Source organism: Mytilus trossulus, unplaced genomic scaffold (genome assembly GCF_036588685.1).
Source record: "Mytilus trossulus isolate FHL-02 unplaced genomic scaffold, PNRI_Mtr1.1.1.hap1 h1tg000103l__unscaffolded, whole genome shotgun sequence".
NCBI classification, from domain to species: domain Eukaryota; kingdom Metazoa; phylum Mollusca; class Bivalvia; order Mytilida; family Mytilidae; genus Mytilus; species Mytilus trossulus.
In genome coordinates, this window is record NW_026963296.1 from 1289173 (window position 1) to 1314641 (window position 25469).

Sequence of the window (25469 nt, forward strand, 5' to 3'; positions counted from 1 at the left end):
ATCTTCCCCGTACTTCAACTGCCCACTCATCATCTCTGTCATTGCATACTTAATCAATCCTCTTCTGGAAATCATCTGTTCGGACAGGAAAAACATCGTTTCCTTTTAATTTGCTTTTTAGCTGTGCCTTTTTCCCACAGAATAAGCAATGATCTTTATGACTGAAATTTGATTTTGATCGTAGAGTCGGTATATTAGATTCCTGTAGTATATTTTGCTGCCTTTTGGTTTTTGTGATTTCTGTTGGGTTTGTATATGATTTTCTACATTCCTGGTGGACAAACTGTCCTGCAGAAGCTAGTATCTGACCCTCTCTTTCTCTACTCGCTTTATTTATTCCTTGGCTTCCTTTTTCACGTAACTTGACTAATGATGATGTATCGTCATCTTTAAGGCATATGATGCATTTTTCTATAACAGCCACTGATACCTGCAAGTATAAAAATATATACCCTTAAACAGTAGAAAGTACAAATCATATTTCTTAATGTTTAGTATGTATACGGCCATCACTAGATCACTGTGTATTAGAATTAATCTTTACGATTTGTGATTTATGAAACTAGAAAAATAACTTGTATACTCTATGAGTCTTTGTTTTACCTGGCAGTTATTTAAAACGACCGGCTCTCGTGGCTATCAGATTATCTTTTCAATAATGAGACTGGTTATTGATTTTTCAATACTAATATACGTATATTTACTGTAAATCAAATATTTGTGCAGTGCAGTGTACATGTAACTCTACGATTCGTTATAAATTACCTTAAAATTATTAAATGTCTGTTGGATTATATCTCATCGTGGCATACATGATACTGCATTAATTTTGCTTATATGTCATTCAATTCATCAATATAATCTGCAAAAGAAAAATAATTTTGTAATTTCCAATTTGCTTATTTATTTTGAAATATTTTTATTTTTATTTGTTTTTTATTATTTTTTGGCATCAGGATTACACAAATGCATTTATATTTTTCTAAAAGTTCTTATTTTTTGTTGCAGTAACTCAAATTTGATCAAATTCATGCAATTTTACTAATCCGTATATATTTTATAACTGTTAGTTTTTTGTCCCGAATGGCGTTCCATAGTTTTTAAATTTTGACAAGGACGTATGTAGAATTGTTACTTTTTTGGAAATAAAACGTATAAATGGGTTCAACATATTAAAACATACATTTATTTTTATAAATATGTGTATTTCATATAAAAAAGTTAAGATTAGTTCCTTGAAAAAGACCGAAAATAACATGTAAAAAACCGGCGTTGTGACGTCACTCGGGAATGTTTACTTTTGCCGATTCTTGCTTCTACCGTTGTTGTACAGGTTGTAACTCGTATAATAATTTATATAGAGATACTTACCATCAATTGAAGTCTTTGTTCACATTGCATTATAAGTTTTGCAGAATAAATCAACTATATCGTTTGTACTGACACTAAAAATCTTGTTGTTGTAGTTATCTCCCTTTGTGTGTATGGCGATCTTTTGGTGTCAATATCTGCAAGCCAAAATCCATAAATTAGACCCCCCGAATTGACCCCTTTATACATTTTTGATTTTCAAAGACTTTTTATATGTTTTATATGGCAGTCATCTGACAACATTAAAGCAATAATATATTCTGTTGCAATTAGTTTAACGTTTTTCATAGATTGCCTGGACTATTGTGTCAAATAACTCATCTCATGTCATGATCTAGCCTCTAACTGACAATTTTCTATTATGTTTAAAAGTATTACCATATAATAATTGCTTAAAACCACAGATATTAAGAATAGTAAAAAATCTCTCTTCATTTTCATGGTTCACTATTCCTGTTGTTATTTTGCCGTCGTCAGATATGGGCTGATCATGTGAGTCAACCAAGATTACAAATTCAACAAAACGAATTACAAATATTTATTTATCAAAATTGTTTTTGATTGATAAAAAAATCTTATTTAGATGTAAATAACGTAATATATAACCTATATGCCCTTGAATTAAAAAGATAAAAAAATAAATCAGATTCGTTTCATTTTTTCTTACTTTTGATTCTGAAAAATGGCTTACCAGTATGGACAGGTACTTCCTGTTTTATTTTCCCCTTAAAAACTTATTTATTTCTAATTTCAATCGCATATTTCAACACAGATATGTAATGATGATCAAAACACGCCATTTGAAACAGAAAAAAGCATCTTGTATGATAGATAAAAATTTTAAAGGCTTCAAAACTATTGCTTCGATTTCAGGTCTGACCAAAAACCTTCAAAAACCACAAACAGGGTTGGCACCACTCTAGTCCAAATAATTATGACGTCTGGCAAGGCTATTTAGGAAGGCGTCCCAGAAAAAAAATAAAAATAGCCTTGCCAAACATCATAATTATTTGGACTAGCACCACTCATGTAATAATATGTATTATAACTATTTCCCAAATATTTTTAAATGATTGCCAATGAGACAATACCACCATAGATCAAATGCAACAATGACTGCAGGTGCAGACACACCACTAACAATAGTCAACACAGCTGAGCTATAACTTATGTGGGTCTCATTGGAGTATAGTGTGACTCAGGATTGCCGATTTGTAGTAAGCATGACACATGAAAGTCATATTATTGAGCTGTGAAAATAGGAAAGGAAGTCTAGCAGGACACATGAAGGTAGTGTTGTTCCGATGATCGGAATAAGTCGGAAATCAGTTGGTTGGGACTGACGATGTCGATAATCGATTGGGATTTTGTTCAATCGATTGTCGTTAAAGTTTCTGGACTTTGAGCTTGTCAACTTCCGGTTCGTTTACTGTTTGCATTTCATATGCGCAGTCAAACAGTATTAACAAAAAATATCAGTAGATGACAGTAACAATGTCAAACATCCTATAATTAAAGAAATAACTAGTTTCCTTCTTTATAAACGTGACAAAAAGCATTTGCAGATTGATGGAATGGTATTTAAGATTAATAACTTTGTATGAAATACTTTCTTTCAATACCGTACTTGTTACTTGAGAGCGTACAAATAATTCTGATTTTAGACAAAATAATTCCGTTGCTTCATTAAAAAGTGTTGCAAGTTGCCTTTTATTAATGTGTTATCCATTTGTAACATCCAAAACGTAATATTCCTTTCTAGATTGCTTGCCAAACATCGTTTACTGTTGTAAATTTTGCGAAATGTGTCCGCCATTTATAAAAATATAAGAATCACGAATCGGATACGGTTCAACTATGTAAAAATTCCGCATTCTTGCAATTATAAGTTCAGACGCACGAATAACACAATTGAAAGAAAATGATAATTACAAACTAAGTAATAAAAGCGTTCTACACAAAATTAACAGACATTGGCTTAATACCCATGTTTACTGTAAAATGCAAATGCATTGTTTTATTTTTTTCTGTTAATTTTAAATTTCTAAAAGTTTAAAAAAATGTATATATCTTTTCCTAATTTGAAGCATTCATATGTTCACACAGCTATGTTATTGATTTTTTTTTGAGAGTTTCACCATTGAAATTTAGAAATGTTAGTGTCACTGTCAGTCAGAGCTCAGACATAAATAAGTCTGAATCTGCTTTTGACTCATAGAGGTCTAAATATGTAAGTTTTAGGATTTGTCTCCCTTTAATGTAAGACAAAATATGACTTGAATAAGTCCAATATTGTTAAACAATAAATAATTGACCAGAATCAAAAAGTTGCAAATATCGACTCCTGCAAGTCAATAAGTGATCAAAATTGGTTAACTTCAAGACCCACGCATATTTATAAGGAAGTCATGCATCTAAATCAAATAATGACATCATTAAAAGTCAATGTTTTGTCTTCTAAAGAAAAATATGAATGAGAGTCTAAAAAATCGGAGATAATGTTAATTAACCTTACAATGCAACCACCTGGAATCACACTTAATGAGGTAAAACATCTGTGTTTAGTAAGGATGTTCAATTAGATAATTAAACATAGATAGCTCAAGTCCTTTTGAACTCTCATACAGGTTTTTGCTGTTATAGGTGGTGTAGTTTGGCCACAAAGTAACATTAAGTTTTTTCACCAACATGAATAGACCTAAACAAGTCTGTCATTTTCTGACTTAGATACAATGTAAGTCTAAAATTGAAACTACATTTTTATAATAAATACATGTTTGGACTTATTTAAGTCAAAAACAAAAATCGACTTGTTTATGTCTGAGCTCTGACTGGTCATGACTGTCATGTGTTGGTAATTAATGTTGTAATTATGAGATAAAATATTTTCAATATGAATCTTGATTCTTTTTAAGTCATTGTTTTAACTGCTAAATAGATAGTTATCAAAGATACCAGAATTATAATTTAGTAGTAAGTACACTACGTAGAATATGAAATGGAAACAAAAGATTAAATATGAATATATAAACTCTGCAATGATATGGATATACCCATTAGACATGTTAGACAAGTACAATGAGACTAAATGCATGATTTCCTTTAAAAAAAGAGGGCAAGGTGTTATGATCCGATTATAACCGATAGTCAGTTGGTTGCTGTCAACCGATTGTAATAGATAATCGGTTGGTAATTTCAACCGATTATCCAACACTACATGCAGGTATGCTCTTTACCATCAATGGCATCAAACGGTCAATTTACCATTAGGCTTAGCATCAAATTACAGGATATCACACAAGTTCCCGTAAAATTTTGACGTCACAATATGAAATATCTGACGCCACAAAGAAAAGTGATTGTTGTATGCGTCAAAAGTTCAAGCGGTCGGGTCAGCTGGATTCAAATTTAACGGAGATTTGTCAAAATATCCTTGTCAGATCTAGAGCCAGTAGTCTAATAATTATTGTTATTATATACTAAGTAGTAAATAAAGATAAATTGTATGTGTATACAATCAATGACAAGCGTGTTGTATCAACCACCCGTGATTATATCGATATCAGCACGGTTGCAAAAGCTTTATCACACCTTTAATCTGTATGACGTCACATCATCGATTGCAGTCACTGTTGCAAAGGCTTTATCAAATCCCTAATCTGTATGATGTCATGTTAAATCTATAATCTGTATGACGTCATTTCAAACCTCCTTATCTGTATGACGGCATGTCTCATAAAAAAACATCTACTTGGGGTATATACATGTATGTCATTTATGTATATAATAGAGTGTATATGATATATACATGTGATATGGCTTTTTCAATATCACACCATATCAACCCTCAACCAATGTAATCCCTTGAGCAGATACGGATGCGATATTGAAAAAGCCATATGATATTCTCTATTTACTGTTATGTTTGGAAAAAATAAACTTGATTAAACATCATGAACATGATTTTTCAAAAACAGTGGGTTATTTTTATCCTCTGAAAGAAAGTACAATGTAGTAGTACATTTCATCATCATACACCAAAAATTACCAGTAATGTCTTTTGGCAAGAATTATAATTACTGTTAATTTCATGATGGTACCCCCATTACCATCATTTGACCATTTACCACCCTTATATTTTAATAGTAATAAAAAGTAAAATCACAAAAATACTGAACTTACAGGAAAATCTAATCAGAAAGTCCATAATCACATGGCAAAATCAAATAACTCGTATATATAATCATGATAATCCATTCATCATGTTTTTAATCTGCACCAAACACTTTGATATAAAGTAAATATGTTTTAGTGTAAATTCACACTTTAAAGCACCCCTGAACCATGTGCACTCATGCAAATGAACCACAGGCACTAGACATTCTGTCAATAGTAATGAAATAAATACAATGGGAAGAAAATAGTGTCCATATATAGATATGGACACTTTATATCTTCCTGTAATGTTTGATTTTTATCATGTTTATTCCGACTCTATTTTCTTCCCATTATCATTGCCAATATTTTATTACTATTGACAGAACGTCTTGTGCCTGTGGATGAACTATCAATCATGATTTACAGAAGAAGAACATGAACATGATGAAGTGGATTTACATGAATATGTAATAACTATAGGCACCAAATCATTGTGTAAATAGATAACACTATTCCAAAAAAGAGAAACAACCCCTCATTTGAGTAATCATTTGATAGTTTTCATATTCTAGTACAATGTAAATTTTCATTAAATCAAGATAGGTCTTTTCTTTTTTTGAAAGATTTGTCTTTTATGAATAATGTGCCATTCTACATGTACAAATTTGTATGTTCTAAGAAGAACAAAAAAAATCAGTAAAGAATATTTAGTTTATTAGCACTACTTAATGATTACTCAGACGAGGAACTGTTACTTATTTGATGAATAGTTTCCCATTTGGCGGGTTGTCTTACCTGCTAAAGGCAACAGTCGTCACAGGGTTTGAAATTAGCAGGGGCCCACTTGTCAATGGCCCCTTAAATTTGGTGTGGGTTCCGAAAGTTTGCTTTTCTTAAATAGAACTACGTGTATAAATTGGATACAAATTTTAAGCTGTAGGCTACCGTTGCCAAAGTCTTAAGTTTAATCCCCGAGTCAGTACTTGTATGGCCTACAATGAGAAAATCAAAACAGTATAGTCAGATAGTCAGTTGTAAAAGGCCTGATATGAAAAATATGAAACAGTTTATTTGAAAAGAGTAACTGCCTAATTTATAACAAAGTAATGTACCAAAAACAATTATGATGGACAAGAACCAATCACAACCACTGAACTAAAGACTACTGACTTGGGACTGGCACACAAGGAATATGGCATGGTTGATTATTTGATAATGCTTACAAGGAAGTGGTCTTGAGAAATTATGGGCATGACAGAAGAAGCACCAGGGATAAACAGGATTATTTTCATAGCACTGTGGTAAGGGTGCGATATTTCATATTGTATCACTGGTTCACATTTTTCTATATGGTGCAGTGATATTGTTTGCCTTAGATTAGTGGAGAATAAAGGCTTTTTCCCCCTGGAGAAGAATCCCAATTTGAAAAAAAAGGCTTAAAATTATTCCCAAAAAGAGACAATTTTTTTCCGAAACAGTGCAGCCCCAGTAGTAATTGTACATGAATAAAAACTGAATACACTAATTTAAACATTTTCCATACCTAAAATGACTATATGTGTACATTTGAGGGTCTATTTATGTGTCATCACTGACAAAATGAGATCTTATTTCAAAGCAGGGGTTGACTCTTGAAAATGGGTCTGTAAATTGAAGTTTCAGTCAAATTCCAATTTGATGAAAATGACACATATATTCCCAATAAAAAAGGGTAGAGGTAGTTTTGAAAAGAGCCAACAATATCACTGATGGTGTAATGTAACATTTATATCCTTACTCCCCTGGTCACCTTTTATAGTCATGTTTTCACTTGATAACTTGATTTTGATCATAATGACGTCATTTTTTCTTAATCTGTGTACAGAAATAAATGACCCATGACAATGTATGATCAATTCAAATAAAGCAATTTCCGAGATATGGTAGTTTCACTTAGTACATGTAGTACAAGGTGGTGGCATTGTTAACAAACATTTTTTAGAAACTTAATATTTCAGAAAGAAGAAGACCTGGATCTTCCATACTTTTTATATAAATAAATGCTAATGTCATGAATGTTATGACAATGTATGAAGTTCTTAATTGTCATATGTCCATTGCCCTAAATTGCTTTCATTTTCATGATTCATTGACTTCTTGGAAAAAAAATTGGTAAGATTTTTATTATTCTTACATGTAATTTCTCTCTTTTATGAGTTATCAGGTTATATAGGATAACTGGTAATAATGTGGTCATTTTTATAAATTTCCTGTTTACCAAACTTTGAAATTTTCGAAAAACTAAGGATTTTCTTATTCCAGGCATAGATAACCTTAGCCGTATTTGGCACAACTTTTTGGAATTTGGATCCTCAATGCTCTTCAACTTTGTACTTGTTTGGCTTTATAAATATTTTGATATGAGCGTCACTGATGAGTCTTATGTAGATGAAACGCGCGTCTGGCGTACTTAATTATAATCCTGGTACCTTAATAACAATGTGCATAAATTTTTTTTTATTAATTAATATTAATTAATTTTAGCCATGTCATTTGTATGTATGTCATCTAAACTTTTAAGACTCTCATAATGAATTCAAATGGCAAAATAAATGGGTTGCAATTTACCAAATCCTGAGAGAAAGATTTTTTTTAGAGGAAGGGAATTGGGGGAAGTGAACAAAATTCGGGGGGGGGGGGGGGGGGGGACATTTTCTTTTCATTTCATATTTCAGAAATTAAAAAGAAAATTTCTTCAAATATTATTTTTGGGGAGTTAATATTCAACAGCATAGTCTGATAGTGTATTGCACAAAAGAAAAAAATGGGTTTTTTTTTTTTTGTTGGGGGAGGAATGGAGGAGAGGGGGAGGGGGAGAGCCAATTCACAACACCATAGTCATGATAGTGTTTTTCACAAAGTTTGGCACAAAAACAAAAGAAAAAAAATGAATATATATAAATTCAAATCATATAATTAATCAATTTTAAGTTCTTTGACTACAGTTATTCTGTGTCAGAAACATATTTTTTTTATGTGTCAAATATTTAATTAAAATCCATATTCAGACCTGTATCAAGCTTGAAAATTGTGTCCATTTTGGCTCCAACTTTTCAGGGTTGTACAGCTACAATTTATTTTTAAGCGGGGCATCATTTAGATCTGTGTCCCATGGAATCATTCTCCATTTATTATTAGATACATTTTATACATTCATTATGACATTCATGACATTCAAAATGTGTAAAATTTTATATTTGATCATTTTTATAACAAACTTTTAAGAATAGAAAAAAAATTGCAGTCATTCTGTACTAAACAATATTGACACACCATGCCAGTACCCAGGTACCCACAAAATCCATGAAAATATTTAACAAATAATAATGAATCCACAGTTTATGGCAAATTATGGAAAAGTAAAAATTAGTTGGCTTTCTCATATGTACATGTACAATAATCGAGACATTCATGACATTAGGGCAATTTACATTACTTTTACATTTGAAACGACGTTAACTTTTTTTTGGCTTAACTGAAAATTCAAATCATCTTATTCAACTTATCAGAGATGATATGAATTGATTAAATAGGAATTTGTCGGTAAGGAGCAAATATTTCGTCTTATCCAAGCTTTCATCACAACAGAGCTAGACACAACAAGGTTTGTATGTATTACTTTCTTTACTAGATTTAGTTGAATGGACAATTAAAGTACATGTAGTACCATCTATACATGCTATACTTATGATTTATTTTGTAGAATTGATAACCAAACAGTGAGAAAACAAATATGAGCTTTAGACGTAACCAGCACCGTAGATCACGAAGTCAGGACAGACATTCAAGAGGCAGCTATGATCAGGAATGGAGTAGACATGCTTCACCTCCAAGAAGAGAGGAAACTACCCCTAGCCATTACTTTGAAAGAGATTTAAGGGATGAAATGATACAGGATGCTTATAATCAAAGATCAAGAAGTCCTGCAGGATTTGTTGAAGATAATGATTGGCATAAATCCCACAGTCCAGAAGATTTTTCTAATCAGAATTACAGACATGGATCAAGGAGCCCAGACCATTATATGAGACACAGTGATAGATCAGAACCAAGAAGCCATGATGGTTATCTTGAACAAGACTATAGACATGATAGATTAGATGCAATTAGTCCAGATCGTTACAATGAACAGGAAAATAGACACAGATCAAGAAGTCAAGGACGGGACGATGAACCTGACTATAGACGGGATGCGTTAGGCCCAGATCAGTACATTGAACATAGACCCAGATCAAGAAGTCCAGGACCAAATGATGAAAATGACTATAGGCATGATGCTATAATCCCAGAACGCTACAATGAACAAGAACATAGACCTAGATCACGAAGTCCTGGTCATTACATTGAACAAGACTATAGACAGGATGCAATAAGCCCAGATCATTACAATGAAATCGAACAAGAACATAGACCCAGGTCAAGAAGTCCTGGTCATTATGCTGAACAAAACTATAGACAGGATGCAATAAGCCAAGAATGTTACAATGAACAAGAACATAGACCTAGATCACAAAGTCCTGGTCATTATGTTGAACATGACTACAGGCATGATGTGGTAAGCCCTGAACGCTACATTAACAATGAACAAGAACATAGACTGAGGTCAAGAAGTCCTGGTCATTACATTGAACAAGACTACAGGCATGATAAGAAAAGCCCTGAACGTTACATTAACAATGAACAAGAACATAGACTCAGGTCGAGAAGTCCTGGTCATTACATTGAACAAGACTATAGACATGATGCTGTAAGCTCTGAATGCTACAATGAACAAGAACATAGACCCAGGTCAAGAAGTCCTGGTCATTACATTGAACAAGACTATAGACAGGATGCGGTAAGCTCAGATCGTTACAATGAACAAGAACATAGACCCAGGTCAAGAAGTCCTGGTCAATACCATGAACAAGACTTTAGATTTCAGAGCAAAAGTCAAGATCATTTCGTTGAAAGAGACTACAGATCTGAATTCAGAAGTCCAGACAGGGGTTTTGAAGTAAACAGTAGACATGCTGTTGATAGCCAGGTACGACACGGAGAACAAAACTTAAGCCATGATAGACAGATTGAAGATTTTGATCCAAGAGACGAACATGGCTTTATTGAAAGAAATTCAAGAAATGAACCAGGAGTTCAGAGTCCTGAGCAATTTGTTGAGCCTGCTAGTAGGCTTATTACAAACAGAGGCTATAGACAGACTTCAAGGAGTTCAGATAGAGTCTTAACTAAGAGAAGGGATTCTAAAAGCCCAAGACAGAGCATAAGAAATCGAAGGCAATTGAAAAGCCCAAATAGAGAAGTAAGGAATAGGAGGCATTCAAGAAGCCCTGATATAACAAATACAAGGCAATCTATGAGCTCTGAGAGAAGATTAAGACTCAGACAGAGTTCAAGAAGCCCAGATAGAGCTTCTAGACAGGAGTTCATAAGACATTCTACAAGTCTTGAAAAACGCTTGGGCCCACCTGTGGATGGAAGAGACCATCTGGATGTGGATAGTGTATGGAATGACAGAGTTATTCGTTCCAGAAGTCCAGCAATACTCAGAAGTGATAGAAGTCCAACTAATGAGCCTCATATAACATCATGGGGAAATGTCATTGAACATGAAGATACTCAATGGAATAGACCTGAAAGTCAAGGTTTTTACACCAGACAATCAGATAGTCCTATGAGATTAAGGCAGGAATATGAAGACCCACAAATGGATAGTCCCATGAGAATAAAGCAGGAATATGAAGACCAAGAAATGGATAGTCCCATAAGAATGGTACAGTTGTATGATGACCAACAAGGGGATAGTCCAAAAGGATTGGAAATTAATTTGAATAGTCCAATGAGAGTTGTATCCTGTCAGGGAGACGATATCATGGTGAATATTAACCAAAGTCCTCAAGGTAATAACAAAAGTAAAAGCCGTAAAAATAGTAGACAGGACAATAGACTAGGTAGAATTTATCAAACCTCAGAGAAAAACCGAGAGGATAGAATTGATAGCAAACAAAACAATAACCAAGGTAGACTGTCAAAAGGTAGAGAAACAAGACGAAGGGAACCAAATAGAGCAAACAATATCCAGAATCAAAGGCAAAATCAACGGGAAGGAAGCAATCAAAGATCTAGAAGTCCTCTTTGTAGCAGAGGTCGTAATAAGAGAATAAACGAAGGCAGAAGCCCCAGAAACCATAGACAAGGTCAAATTAGAGATCAGAGTAGATCCAGAACTCCAGGACAAAATTTTAATGAAAGAAACGAAACTGAAAGGGAAAGAAATCCTAGACAAAATGATAGTGGTAGAGACGGTGAAACAAGGAGCCGAAGTAGAAATAGGGATCTTCGGAGAGATGATAATAGGCGAAGAAATACAAAGACCCCAACAGGTGATCGTAGATCTTCTGATAGGTATCACAAGGACAATAATAAAAGGGAAGCAACTCCTGTATGTGAAAGGCAAGAAACGAGTAATGAGGAAGAGGTTGGTACAGACATTGAATTGAAGAATCTGAATGTAATGAAAACCATTGGATTAGGATCTCAGACAGCCCAGTGGGATATGGTTAGCCAGACTCCACCCTTGGACATGACCAGACCACCAATGACACCTGTACCATACAATGTTCCCCAACCAACTTTGCCATTAAATGCTTCAGTACAAAATAGTCAACCTCCAATGATAAATTTAAACCCAAATTTCCAAAATATTCAGCAGGTTCGAATGCCTTTTGGAGCTAACATATCAAATATGTCGCAAGTTCAATATCCTACAAATGTTGTCGGAGGTAATTTTCTGCCTGGAAGAATGCCCATGGTTAGTTCCGCACAAAACATGCAGAATGTCCGAATGGCTATGAACTCTAACATGTTAAATTTTCAACAGATGCGTGGACAAGCAAGAAATACTGGACATAACTTGTTAAGACACAGAAATCTTCAGAATCTTCAACAAGTGCGTTTAAATACTGCAGCTAACCAACCTCAGTTTGGCTTTAATGCTAGATTTAATCAAACACCGTCCAGGTCAGCTTTTTGTAATACACAGAATACTTATAATCCAGTGTCATCACATATAAATGCTCCGTTGAATCCAACACAAGCTAGGACACTTCCTCATAATATACCAGTTTCACAGCCAGTTTCAAAAAGTAACCCACAATTTGAACATTTGTCAACTTTAAAAACCACATTAGCAACTTTATCAAGTACTAAAACAACTGTGACAACTACTGGTAGCAATCGTGAGATCAAGCCAGTATCATTTTCTATAAAAGCTAGCACAAACAATGCACCACCTTGGCAATTAGCAAAAACTTGTACTCCCAATACCACACCTGTATCTAGTCGAAACTCTAGATTTTCACAAGCAGCACCTACACCCACACTTGCTTCTTCATCAAGTACAGATAAGAGTATGGGTATGTCCAACACTGCAATTACTTCAAGGACAAGTATCCAGACTGTAACAGTTCAAAAAATGTCTGAAAAGATGTCAACGGGAGCATTGAATAAATCTGAAGAAAGTATTCTCGAGGCGCAGTTACAGTACATTAGGCAACAACAAGAAATGGGAGTTAACTCTGGTGCACAAAAATCTTCTACATCCAGTGAGAAAGAAGTGACAACTTCTAAAAACCAGACGGACAAGTCACCAAAATTTCAAAAAGATAGTACTGAAAAATCGGCTATTATAAAGAAAAAGGGTCCGGCTTCATCTCTATCTTTATGGACAAGTCATTACCAACGGCAACAAAAAAATCAAAAGAGGAGTTCAAGGAGAAAATGCAATCGAGAACAAAGACGAGCAAAGAAAGATACAGATACCAGCTCGAATCAAAAGATTAAAAACCAAAACAAAAGTTTAAAGGATAAAACTGAGGATGATGAAAAGAAAGGGAATCAAACGATTAAAAGTCAAAATGATGACCAAAAAGCTTTGAATCAAGAGATCAAAATGAAATATGTAACATCCCAAGTAATCCATCAGTCGAAAACTAATGATGATTCATCACAAAACTTGCCAAAGCATGGTTTATGTTCTACAGAAAAGACACAGCAACTGAATAAAACGCCAAATAAAAATGTACCTGTGTCATCAGGAAGTTATAGTCAATCAACCTCTGCACAGAATATGAAGGTCAAAGAACAAACTCATATTTCATGTAACAAAACTGAATCAATTCATGGAAAATCTACCAATACAGGACAAAGTTTTTCTACAGGTGGGATATATAGACAACCAACTGTTTCTATTGGTAACCAGAGTAACTTTGTACATCCAAAATCAGTGCCTCAACCGGTTCCACCACCTAGCATTCAAACTTTTGGATATCGTCTACAGAATGTTCCCAGCTTTAATAAATCTAACAGAGGAGAAACCACGAAACAAGCTCAATCTGGTTATAAAAAAGCTCCTGAAGTCTCAACACAATTACAATTGAAAAAGTTAGATCAAGATACAAAATTGCAGAATCAGCAGAAAAGTGTTACTGGATCATCTGAATTAACAACAATTGGATCTGTTAGCCAAAGAATTCCTAAAATTACATCAATGACTGGAAATGTAAATGATACACAATCTAAAGAAGAAGAGAAAATGAATAGAGATACTATTGACAATGTTACTGTTGAGCCGATGGATGAGGAACCGAGTTTGGGTTGTAAAATCAAACGACCTACAGTTTGCCCCATACCCGAGTGTCAATTTGTGTCCTGGAGGTTAAAGAGACATGCGTTTTCCAATCATCTGCCATGGATTTTTCGTGATGAAAAATGGTCGTCGAATATTGCAGGATGTGGTGCGGCAATTCACCAGTTGGTCATATGGATACTTGGTGCACGATCAACACCAGAGGAACTAGTCACGATGCTAAATGAATCTGGTCTGATGCCAAAAAATGTCGAAATGAATCAAAAAGACTATTGTACCTTAAAAAAGCTCTGTGAAGAACAGGATTGGCCTGTATTGGAGACATACACTCTTCAACCAATAAACTCTCCTGCATGTCTTGTTCATTGGAGAGCATTGTTATTGTTATTGATATACGTTAGTAAACCTAGACGTCAAAGATTCCGGGAAATGTTCAGTAAAGATTGTGCTGAAGAAATGAAAAGAAAAATAATTCAAGAACAGCAAGCTGTTCTGAATAAGGACAACTCAGGTCCAAAGCGGAGTAGAGTAAACGATGTTGGTAATAATGATAGAAAAGAAAGATCTCCAGTTTCAAAAAGAGCAAAAGCTGAGCATCCTGACATAGGAAAGACAGAAAGGCGATTAGATGAGAGTGGATCTATGACAGGGCTTTCAGCTAACAAATCGAATGAACAAGCAAGTAATAAGTTTTTAAACAATGATCTTGGGTCAGTGACAACTCCTATTGTTATTGATTGTGACACAAACGAACAGAATGCAAAGGTCAGGGATTCCAGTAGGTCAATAGGGAGAACTTCAAGTTCTAAATCACATGATCAACCTAAAACAAATATGTTTGCAAGTGGAGAATCCAAATCATCTGAAATTTTTAGGTCAAGGTCATCAAGAAGTGATAGAAGAGATTACAGGATAAGGGATGAAAGGAGAAGGTCACCAAGAAGAGGTCGAAGTCGTTCTAGAGAAGAAATGAAGACACCTCTAAGAAATACAGTAGACACACAACGATCCACTCTTGACCCAAAAGATACTAAAAAATCTACAAACTTCAGGTCAAATAGAGATGCTATTGACAACATTAAACAATCAGAAGATTCATCTGAAGATGAAGCTAGAACAGCCTTAGAAATGTCAATCAGGTCAACTTTACTGGAATTAGAGAAATCCACAGAGGTAGCAAAAGCTGCAATTGCAAACCAGTCCACTTCTTCAAAACAATCTTTAACACAACAACTGGCAGCATTTGCAGGGCAATCTCGAACAAGCACTAAACATATGGAATCCAATAGACCTGTCCCTCAAGAATCAAAGTCATTAGCCAAAACAGGAACTGCATCAGAGCCTTTTTCTAAAAGGTCAGGTTTGGAGGCATCTATGTGGTCGACTTTAAAAGAATTAAGGAAATCCTCATTGGAAGGACCTTTAAAATTAAAGCTAGAAGATACAATGAAAACTGTCCTCGAAGAAATGTACAAATCAAAGATGGAAGATTTGAAGAAAAAACCTCGAGTGGACACAGCCATGTCTTCCTCAGCTAATGAAATTAAGAAACACACATTTGGGGAACCATCAATGATAAAACAATCTGAAGATGACTCAAAGAGGGCAGAACTAGAGTTCTCAATGAGAAATGCATTAGAACAATTCTGCACACTTTTAGATACTTCATCAACAAAATTGACAGGATCTTCAAGTGATAATCAAACAAGTACAACAATGTCAGATCAGAAGGGGAGTGTACTGATCAGTCCAAGAAAAGAAGTCCAGGGGAAATCCACTGGAAAATTGTATGGAGTTGTTCAGTATGCTCCATCTCCATCCTCAGATGAAGGGTCTGATTTTGAAGGCATGTCTGAGGAAAGTCCACTGTATTCTCCTTTGTCAATGCATGACATAGATGAGGATCTCGAAGTAAAGAGTAATAAGACGGTTGTAAGTGATGCAAACTCTGCTTCAAGTGTGAAGAAACCTTATGTAAAAGACTGGAATCATAAATCACCATGGGAGATATGGGGAGAAAAAATGTCAAAAGAAGCAACCAAGGTTTCAGACAAAACTCCTGCCTCTAAAACAAAAGAAGATATGTGGGAATCTGTGAAATTATCGGGTGCTAAATTGAAATATTATCTACAACAAGACCCCCCAGTGGTTTTATACAAAGATGAAAAAGATGGAAAATGGAAAATTGCAGGAAACGAAAAAGAAGCTAAGAAACTGTTATCAATGGTTAGTGTGAGGTCAAAGCTCAGTCAGATCTGATTTAAGTGGTCACATTTTCTGAATTACTTTTTTTTTTTTTTTGCAAGTTGTAAATTTTAAAAGAATACATGCTTTATTATATACAAATGCTGCTACTCCCTTCATTTTCTGAATTTCTTTGTAGGCTTAAGATTTTAATTTTATTTATAAAATGAAAATATTCATTTTTGGTGGTTGTTTTTAAAATATTTTTAGAGGTTCTATGGGCATGATAGGTGATGGTTTACTTTAAGAGGCATTATGGGTAATTTCAATGTAATTGTACACATGATAAACATTATGTATAGTCATTGGCTGGATATTTAATGTAACACTCAATGTCTGAGACTATTTTGATGTACAACTTACCATAAGATAAAATTTTAATAATAAAACTTGGATAAAGTAGAAGTTGCACAATACCAAAGTTAATTTGATACACCTTGCATACAGTATTGGCCAACAATGCGATGCTGAATACACTTATATGTTGAGAAGTTCCAGACATTTCTTTCTCTTCTACTCATTTAATTAATAATAAGCCATTCTTAATACTTTTAATTTGCTTTTTTCTTCAGTTTACCATGTTTTAGATAATAAATGCATTCTGAAGAGCTTCATGAGTTAATGGTATAGAATGTCCACATGAATGACATGATTGTTACCAATATAACTGAAGTGTGAATGCAGCATAAACTGATCTCAAAAACAATACTGCATTTGAAAAATATCAATAAAATTACACAAAAATTATGATAAATTGCATATATACTATAATTAGAGAAATGTTGCACAAATCTGTGATACCTCATGTACACCTAACATAATGTAGAGGTATACTGTGCATGGTACTCATGTGCTTTAAAATGTTTCTTCATTTAGGCATTTTTTAAAAGATAGTTGCAATGATAATTTTTTTGGATCAGAATTACTTTAAATTGTATAACGATGTTTTTTTAATGGATTGTTTCAATACTCTATCATATCGGTATTTTTTTTTAAAGAAGGCATATTTCAGCGAGGAATTGATGGTAATGGTATACTATATATCAGAATTACCTGTTTCATTGTCCGATTACAATGTGGTTATTGATTTTATTTTTAATATTTAAAAAGAATTGCTTTGACCTCAAGCAAGAAGTTCTGTTGACCTCTGAATCAGATTTGACTGAATGTTTGAATCATGAATGTTGTCTTTATTATATCAATTATGTTGTCTTAAGGGGTTAGACCTTGGTCAAGGGAGATAACTCTTTATTCAGTGATGCGTTTGTAAAAGTCAAGTTTTATTAATGTATTTTAAGCATTTACCTGAAACAGATTGAAAATAATCTATGTATCCTAGAAGCTTAGAACGTATTTATGAAAATGGCTGACACAAACGTACTGATGATTTTAAGAGTTATTTCCCTTAACCAAGGTCTACCTCCTTAAGTAGCTTTGAGGTTGATATTCAACTGTAATCATTTTTTATCACCTGTTTGAGGAGCAGCTTTAAGTGTAATTTGAGTATGTTATGGTTCCAGAAGGTATATAAGTTGGAAATTGGATTATAAAATTTTCATAGAGGTAGCATAAGCTTCAATAGTAAATCTGTCAATAACTATGAAGGCAATACATTTTGGTGGCAGCTTTTTTGGCAGTCTAAAACAAGCACAAGATAATAACCAGAATACAATGTACATGCTAATGGGCAAAACTTGATCATTATACTTGCAACAGTTGATGCCAACAAAACTGTTGCAAGGCAATGGTTTCTGATCAAGATTCTTCACCTAAGTATGTATTTATTTAAAACAAATCACTTGTTCAAAAAAATGAAAGCTGAGAATCCCATAATCCTAACCATTTTTTTTTATGTGGTGTAAGATTTTGTAAGATTAGAAGGTGCATATGCAGTAATTAAATAATTTCCATCTGATAATTATATAGATTGTTATTTATTTCAGGGTGCCCCTCCAGGAGGTTATGGTCCTCCAGCAGGTCAGCCAGGATATGGTGCTCCCCCGGGACAGCCAGGTTATGGTGCCCCACCCCCAGGACAACCAGGTTACCCTGGAGGTCAGCCCGGATACCCTGCAGCTGCTCCACAGCCAGGCTATGGACAAGCACCAGGTAAGGAGAAACCTGATTATGTAGATTTTAATGGACAAGGCATTCCAAAACTCATATTTTGATTCTGTATATTATGCAAAATCTGAGAATGCATGTTGTTTTCACTGTGACAAGTCACTTACAAAGTTAAACTAATAAAATTGAGAAAGGAAATGGGAAATGTGTCAAAGCGACAATAACCTGACCATAGAGCAGACAACAGCCGAAGGCCACCAATGGGTTTTCAATGTAGCGAGAAACTCCTGCACTCATTGGCGTCCTTCAGCTGGCCCCTTAAAAAATATGTATACTAGTACAGTGATAATGGATGTCATACTAAACTCTGAATTATACACAAGAAACTAAAATTAAAATGCGTTCAAGACTTAACAAAGGCCAGAGGCTCCTGACTTGGGAGGGGGGCAAAATTGCGGCGGGGTAAACATGTTTATGAGATCTCAACCCTCCCCTATACCTCTAGCCAATGTAGAAAAGTAAACGCATCTATACAATACACACATTGAAATTCAGTTGAAGAGAAGTCCAAGTCCGATGTCAGAAGATGTAACTGCATAGAAATGAAAGGGCTTTATTTAACTGCTGTTCCTAGTTGTAGCAAATCAAAAAGTATTGTAAAAAATGGAATGCTCTTTTTGTCAAGGATTATTATTCAGTATTCTTAAAAACACTTCTGAATCAGCTCTTCATTCAAAAGATGCATTAGTCAACGCATTTTCAACCACATAAATTTATAACAACAAAAATTTAATTTTTAACTAAAAGTTTTTGAACTCAAATGATTATAGTTTACTGATATGATTATTTTTACCATGCATAGAGCTTATTTCATGAACAAATGCAGCTAGTCATATTCAATAATGAAGCTTGTTCCTAGGTTTGTAAACCTGTGGATAATTTTATGATATACCATTTCCCATCAAATAAAAAAAGGGATTAAATGCCCTATCCTTAAAACAAAAAAGTACAAATATTCAATATCCAAATGATGAAATCTAATTAAAATTACCTAATATACAACGAAAAGCTTATAACACTTGTGGAATGGGAGATAACTTAAGTTTTTTTTCTTGTAGGAGGTTATGGAGCAGGCCCTCCACCAGGAATAGACCCCAGTGTATACCAGTGGTTTCTAACTGTGGACCAAGACAAGAGTGGACATATAACAGCCCATGAGTTACAACAGGCACTTGTAAATGGAAACTGGTCACATTTCAACCCAGAGACATGTAGACTAATGATAAGTAGGTTGATGTGGCTATATTGAAACATGAATCTTATATGAGAAAATTGATCGTTTTTTGTCAAGTCTCAATTGTAACCTCTCACAACTTTTATCATTGCAATTGCATTTACTATACTCAAATGGAGGAAAAACAATTCAGTTAAATATGCCCAGTAACTATTATTCCAATTATAGGGATAAAGAAAACAAATTTAACGCTGAATGTAGGTCAGTATATCAGAAGCCATTCATATAAAATTAAAGTTTTGTGACAATTTAAAACAGCAGACTGTTCACTTAGGAGACAGTAAACGGGTATTTGCGACCATCAAATCCCCAATTGATGCCGTCGGAGCTTAAAATACAATATTGTTATCTCCATTCTAATGAAACTAACAGAAAACAACGTTAAGACATGTATTCAAAATCTGTTATATGCCGTCTGCGCTTGTGCATACGTCCCATAGCATCAATTGTCAATTGATGCCATGTAAGAAAGTGACGTTATCCAATCAAAATGAACATTACAAACGTTGTTGCATTAGAATTTATTATCTGTTATACAAAAAAATACTAGGAAACAACATTGCAACATGATACAGATAATTTAAAAAATAAAAATGGAAATAGATAATTTAAAGATGGCAATCACAAAAAATAATTTAACAACAGGCGATTGAGATCCTTGATGCTGTTAATCCCCCTAATAAATGATGTGCACTTATTTCCCAAGTAACAAATGTTTTCTACACACCAAAATATACACAATATAAAAAAGAAGATGTGGTATGATTGCCAATGAGACAACTATCCACAAGAGACCAAAATGACACAGACAATAACAACTTTAGGTCACTGTACGGCCTTCGACAATAAGCAAAGCCTATACCGCATAGTCAGCTATAAAAGACCCCGATATGACTAGACTATTTTCAAAAAATATCTCACCTTTATAATTGATTGCAAGTTAATCTGACATATTCCCTTAAAATTTCTTTTTATTCTTGGCCATTTTTTAAGTTTTTAAAAATTATGAATTATTACTTTAAAATCTGTATCTCAGGCATGTTTGACAGAGATAATTCAGGAACTATACAGTTACATGAGTTCAATGCCTTGTGGAATTATATTCAACAATGGAAAGGTGTGTTTGAGAGAATTGATGGTAATCGTTCTGGTTCCATAGAAGCTCATGAACTGATTCAAGGTAGGTACCAGTATTATTAGTTGCAACAAGTTTTGAGATAGCAAAAAAAAGTAGATCCAATACCACTAATGCTGTTTATATTAGAATAAGGGAATGTGGATTGATTGTAGATGTGACAGCTATCTGTCTAAACAGATTAGGATGAAAGTTATCCTACAGCTGTTAGAAGTCAGTTGAATCCATACAGTTTAATCAGCTTTGAGAGGGCTTGTCATGACAAAGTGTGAATCATATCAAATGAGAAAACCGAAAGCCTTATTAATACTAAAAACTACAGCACTAAGATGATATGGTAGACAGTAACATATGACAACCACTGAATCACAAACTTGTTACTTGGCACAGAATCCGGTGGGATTAAACATGGTTTGTGATCTCTCAGCCCTCACACTAACCTGTAACAGCATTGGTGCATTATATGCCAAATTTTTTATATAGTCCAGTGTTAACCAATTTTATGTTCAGTCTGAATTAAATTAGGTCATCCATAATATTTGATTGTTGCTAAGACAAACTAAACAAAACGAAAGTGTTGATTTTGATCAGATTGACAATTTTAATGTTGTAAATGGAATCATTAGTTATAGGATTTTCTTATTCACTTGTAAGCTAAGTAGTAAAAAAAATGTTAAATCAAGCAATAAAAAAATTGAAAATGTACACATTTTTCCAGTAAAAGCTAAATTTCTTGCATTGTTCGAGCTTGGTGGACTTAGGTGGTTTCTGCTCTTTTTTGTTCTCTATAACACATTCCTTGTGTGAATATTCTATTTTATCATCAAAATAAAGGATCATACAAATTTTTCTTCTTTTATTTCAGCCTTCCAGCAGATGGGATATAACTTATCACCACAGTTTGGTCACATCGTCATTTCTAAGTTTGATGTCAACGGAAGAAGATCACTAACATTAGACAACTTTATTCAGTCATGCGTCATGTTAAAATCATTAACGGATTCGTTCAAAGAGAGGGACCCTCAGATGCAAGGAACCATTCGAATGGGCTATGAAGACTTTATGACTACGGCTGTTTTCAACAAAGTTTAGACACAATTGTTGTTTTTTTTTAGGTTTTCTTACTTCGTATATTTTCAAATGCGCTTCAATAACAAAAATGGATGAGATAGATTATCTGCCCTTGACCATATTACACATGGACTTTAATAATTGATAATTTTTTATTGTCTCAAGGGAGAAAATAATAACACAAATGCATGAGATAGATTATCTGCCCTTGACCATGTTACATATTGGCTGTAATAATTGACAATTTGTTATTGTTTCAAGGGAGATAACAATTTTTTACAGTGTACATCTCTGAAACAGAGGTACTTGTCATTCATCATCAGACTTATTTATTACTAAGAATAAAAAATTATAATTTTTAATGTGTCTTCCATTTTTCAAGGGAGATAATTTGCTCCTAAAATTGAGGATTTGTCATTCTGTGTTTAGCAATATCTCTGCTAAACAGAGATGTGAACATCCTTCAAAATGTACACGAGCTGTGCATTTTTTTTCTTTTTTAATATAACCAGGAGAAAAGGAATTCCTGAAAATCCAAGATGATCGAAAGTGAAAACGATAAAAGTCTGATGATGGATTGGCTTGTCTCATAATATTTTTTTATACTCTGATTTAACACAGAATATATAAATTTTCAAATTTTTATGATATTTAAATTTTGCAATATTGAAATGTTGTGTTAAAAATTAAATGTTGCATGTATATTTGTTTAAGATATAAATTTTGGAAGTATTTTTGCCTCAGTACAATGTATACTGAAAGTCTTTAATGCACAAAAAGGGAGGAAAAGAAATGGAAACTGGAAATTATTATGCTGAAAGAGGTATTTGAAATTTTCTTGAAAAAAGTTAAATTGTATTTAATTTAATTGTCTTTTTGTTTATCACAACGCATAATTTGTTTTTCATTTTTTTTGTAATTTTAAATGTGCTTTAGATATAGTACTAGTCTGAGTGAATCTTTTTATATATGCATATTTTTGTCGGTAGCAGGATATAGTTTAACATTGATGTATGACAACTGTCACTCACTGAAATAATCCTAGGCAACGACAACCTATTTTTACCGGTACTACTTTCTGTTGTTAGCAAAGTATCTTCCCTTGAAAAGACAACCTGCACTTCCTGGGTTTTTACTCATCAAAGAGTTGCTTCCCTTTAAAATAGCGTTAAGTAAATTTCCATTCATGTTTGCTGAGCAGGATGACACAAACTATATATTTATGAAAGCAATCAAATGTTATAATGAACAAAATTGTCATATCTGGTATTGCTGTATTAAAACATATCAATACAGTGGTATGGGGCTTGAATAAAATTTAGCTGAGAATAACTTGTATAAAATATTACACATGATATTGATTTTTCTCAGAGCTTCCTTTCAATATATGATACATGTGGATTTTATGTATTTTTTGTGTGCAGATTCCCTTCAGCATTTTATACGCGTCTCATTTCATTCCCAGGTTGAGATAAACATTGTACTTGGACTGTTAATTTTTAAGTCTGTTTTGTGTCTGTATTCAGTTGTTTACAAATTGTTCTATTTTTTCTACCATCAATATAAAATTAAATAGGTTTAAATGCCAAATATATTCTTACCTAGGTATAATATATTAATGTTTTTGTCAGTATATCTTTATGTGTTGTGTTGTCTCCTCTAACTGTACAAAACATTACATTAAATATTTGTTAAAGACTTTATGCTTGGCTTTCCTGGTTTTAGTCGAACAGAAAGCTCAACATAGGGATAGTTATCCTACAGCGGCTGCGGCATTAGCTAACTTCATAAAAGCTTTATATCTTAAAGGTGGAAGACCTGTATGCTTCATACTTTGTATTTAGATGCCTCATATTACGAAGTTTCCGTCAATCACATGTCCAATGTCCTTCACCTCATTTTCATGGTTCAGTGACTACTTAAAAAAAAGTTCAGATTTTTTGTAATGTTAAATTCTCTCTTATTATAAGTAATAGGATAACTACATTTGGTTAGTGCGTACCTTGCAAGGTCCTTATGCCTGTCAGACAGTTTTCACTTGACCTCAACCTTATTTCATGGATCAGACAGTGAACAAGGTTAAGTTTTGGTGGTCAAGTCCATATCTTAGATACTATAAGTAATAGGTCTATTATATTCAGTGTATGTATGCAGCTGTCATCAAATGATTAACAATACAAAATCAACTAAATTGACTTATATCACGAATTCTATTCTTGTCTACACTTTTGGTGAGTGTTCTTTGTTTAAAATGCATACAGACCCAAGTGAGTGACACAGGCTCTCTGATAGATGGACATAGATTTTTTGTGGCAATAAAAATTCATTAGAAACAGTCAACATTACACTTACTACTAAGTTAACAGCATCAATATAAGGTTAACTATTTGCCCTCTTTTGTCCCGCCTGCCAAGAGAGTAGCAGAATGCGAGACATAGTGCTCAGGGGTCGAAATTGGCGCTAGTGCGGAGGTCGGAGACCAGTAGAATTTGTGTCGGACCAGTAGATTTTGTCAGCTGGTGGTCCAGCGGACCAGTCTAATTTTTTCGTTAAAATCACTGATTGCATCTCTTATCTTGGTTTGTTTACAAAAAAATAAACCTGAGAAATTATTTGTAGGGTAGTGAGGGTACAAGTACTATATTTAGCTTTTCTCATCACTTGGCATCCGGCGTCTGTCATTGTCCGCCGTTGTTAACTTTTACAAAAATCTTCTCTGAAACTACTGGGCCAAATTAAACCAAACTTGGCCATAATTATCATTGGGTATCTAGTTTAAAAAATGTGTCCGGTGACCTGGCCAACCATCCAAGATGGCTGCCATGGCAAAAAAATAGAACATAGGGGTAAAATGCAGTTTTTGGCTTATAACTCAAAAACCAAAGCATTTAGAGCAAATCTGACATGGGGTATAATTGTTAACCAGGTGAAGATCTATCTGCCCTTGAGATGAATCGGATAACCGGTTGTTGAGTTGCTGCCCCTGAATTAGTAATTTTAAGGACATTTTGTTGTTTTTGGTTATTATCTTGAATTTTATTAGCTCACCTGGCCCAAAGGGACAAGTGAGCTTTTCCCATCACTTTGCGTCTGGCGTCCGTCGTTGTCGTCCGTCGTCGTAAACTTTTACAAAAATCTTCTCCTCTGAAACTACTGGACCAAATTAAACCAAACTTGGTCACAATCAAGAGTGGGGTATCTAGTTTAAACAATGTGTCCGATGACCCGACCAACCAACAAAGATGGCCGCAATGGCTAAAAATAGAACATAGGGGTAAAATGCAGTTTTTAACTTATTACTCAAAAACCAAAGCATTTAGAGCAAATCTGACGTGGGGGTGAAATTGTTTATCAGGTCTATCTGCCTTGAAATTTTCAGATTAATCGGACAACCCGTTGTTGGGTTGCTGCCCCTGAATTGGTAATTTTAAGGAAATTTTGCTGTTTTT

General features: G+C 34.0%; 2 protein-coding genes across 2 annotated transcripts in view; one reads left to right on the forward strand and one right to left on the reverse strand.

The window, feature by feature from the left end:
- The window catches only part of LOC134699964 (NPC intracellular cholesterol transporter 1-like), a 44809-nt gene extending 42926 nt beyond the window's left edge, over nt 1-1883 (reverse strand). Inside the window, exon 1 of the mRNA XM_063561368.1 lies at nt 1750-1883. Coding sequence (XP_063417438.1) covers nt 1750-1812 — 63 coding nt within the window. The 5' untranslated portion in view covers nt 1813-1883. The remainder of the gene's footprint in view (nt 1-1749) is intronic.
- Nucleotides 1884-9296: 7413 nt separating this feature from the next.
- On the forward strand, nt 9297-23718 carry LOC134699897 (uncharacterized). Its single transcript, XM_063561297.1, has 5 exons — nt 9297-16438; nt 18400-18565; nt 19639-19806; nt 20851-20994; nt 21815-23718. The coding sequence occupies exons 1-5, from the start codon at nt 9302-9304 to the stop codon at nt 22039-22041; spliced, it is 7842 nt and encodes a 2613-aa protein (XP_063417367.1). The 5' UTR covers nt 9297-9301; the 3' UTR covers nt 22042-23718.
- The last annotated feature ends 1751 nt before the right edge of the window (nt 23719-25469 follow it).

What these genes read in the sequence shown, in the direction of transcription:
- LOC134699897 (XM_063561297.1), top strand. Translation starts at nt 9,302, where the DNA reads ATGAGCTTTAGACGTAACCAGCACCGTAGATCACGAAGTCAGGACAGA. An exon ending in CTAAGAAACTGTTATCAATG is followed by an intron (nt 16,439 to 18,399) that starts GTTAGTGTGAGG and finishes TATTTATTTCAG; the next exon opens with GGTGCCCCTCCAGGAGGTTA. An exon ending in AGCTCATGAACTGATTCAAG is followed by an intron (nt 20,995 to 21,814) that starts GTAGGTACCAGT and finishes CTTTTATTTCAG; the next exon opens with CCTTCCAGCAGATGGGATAT.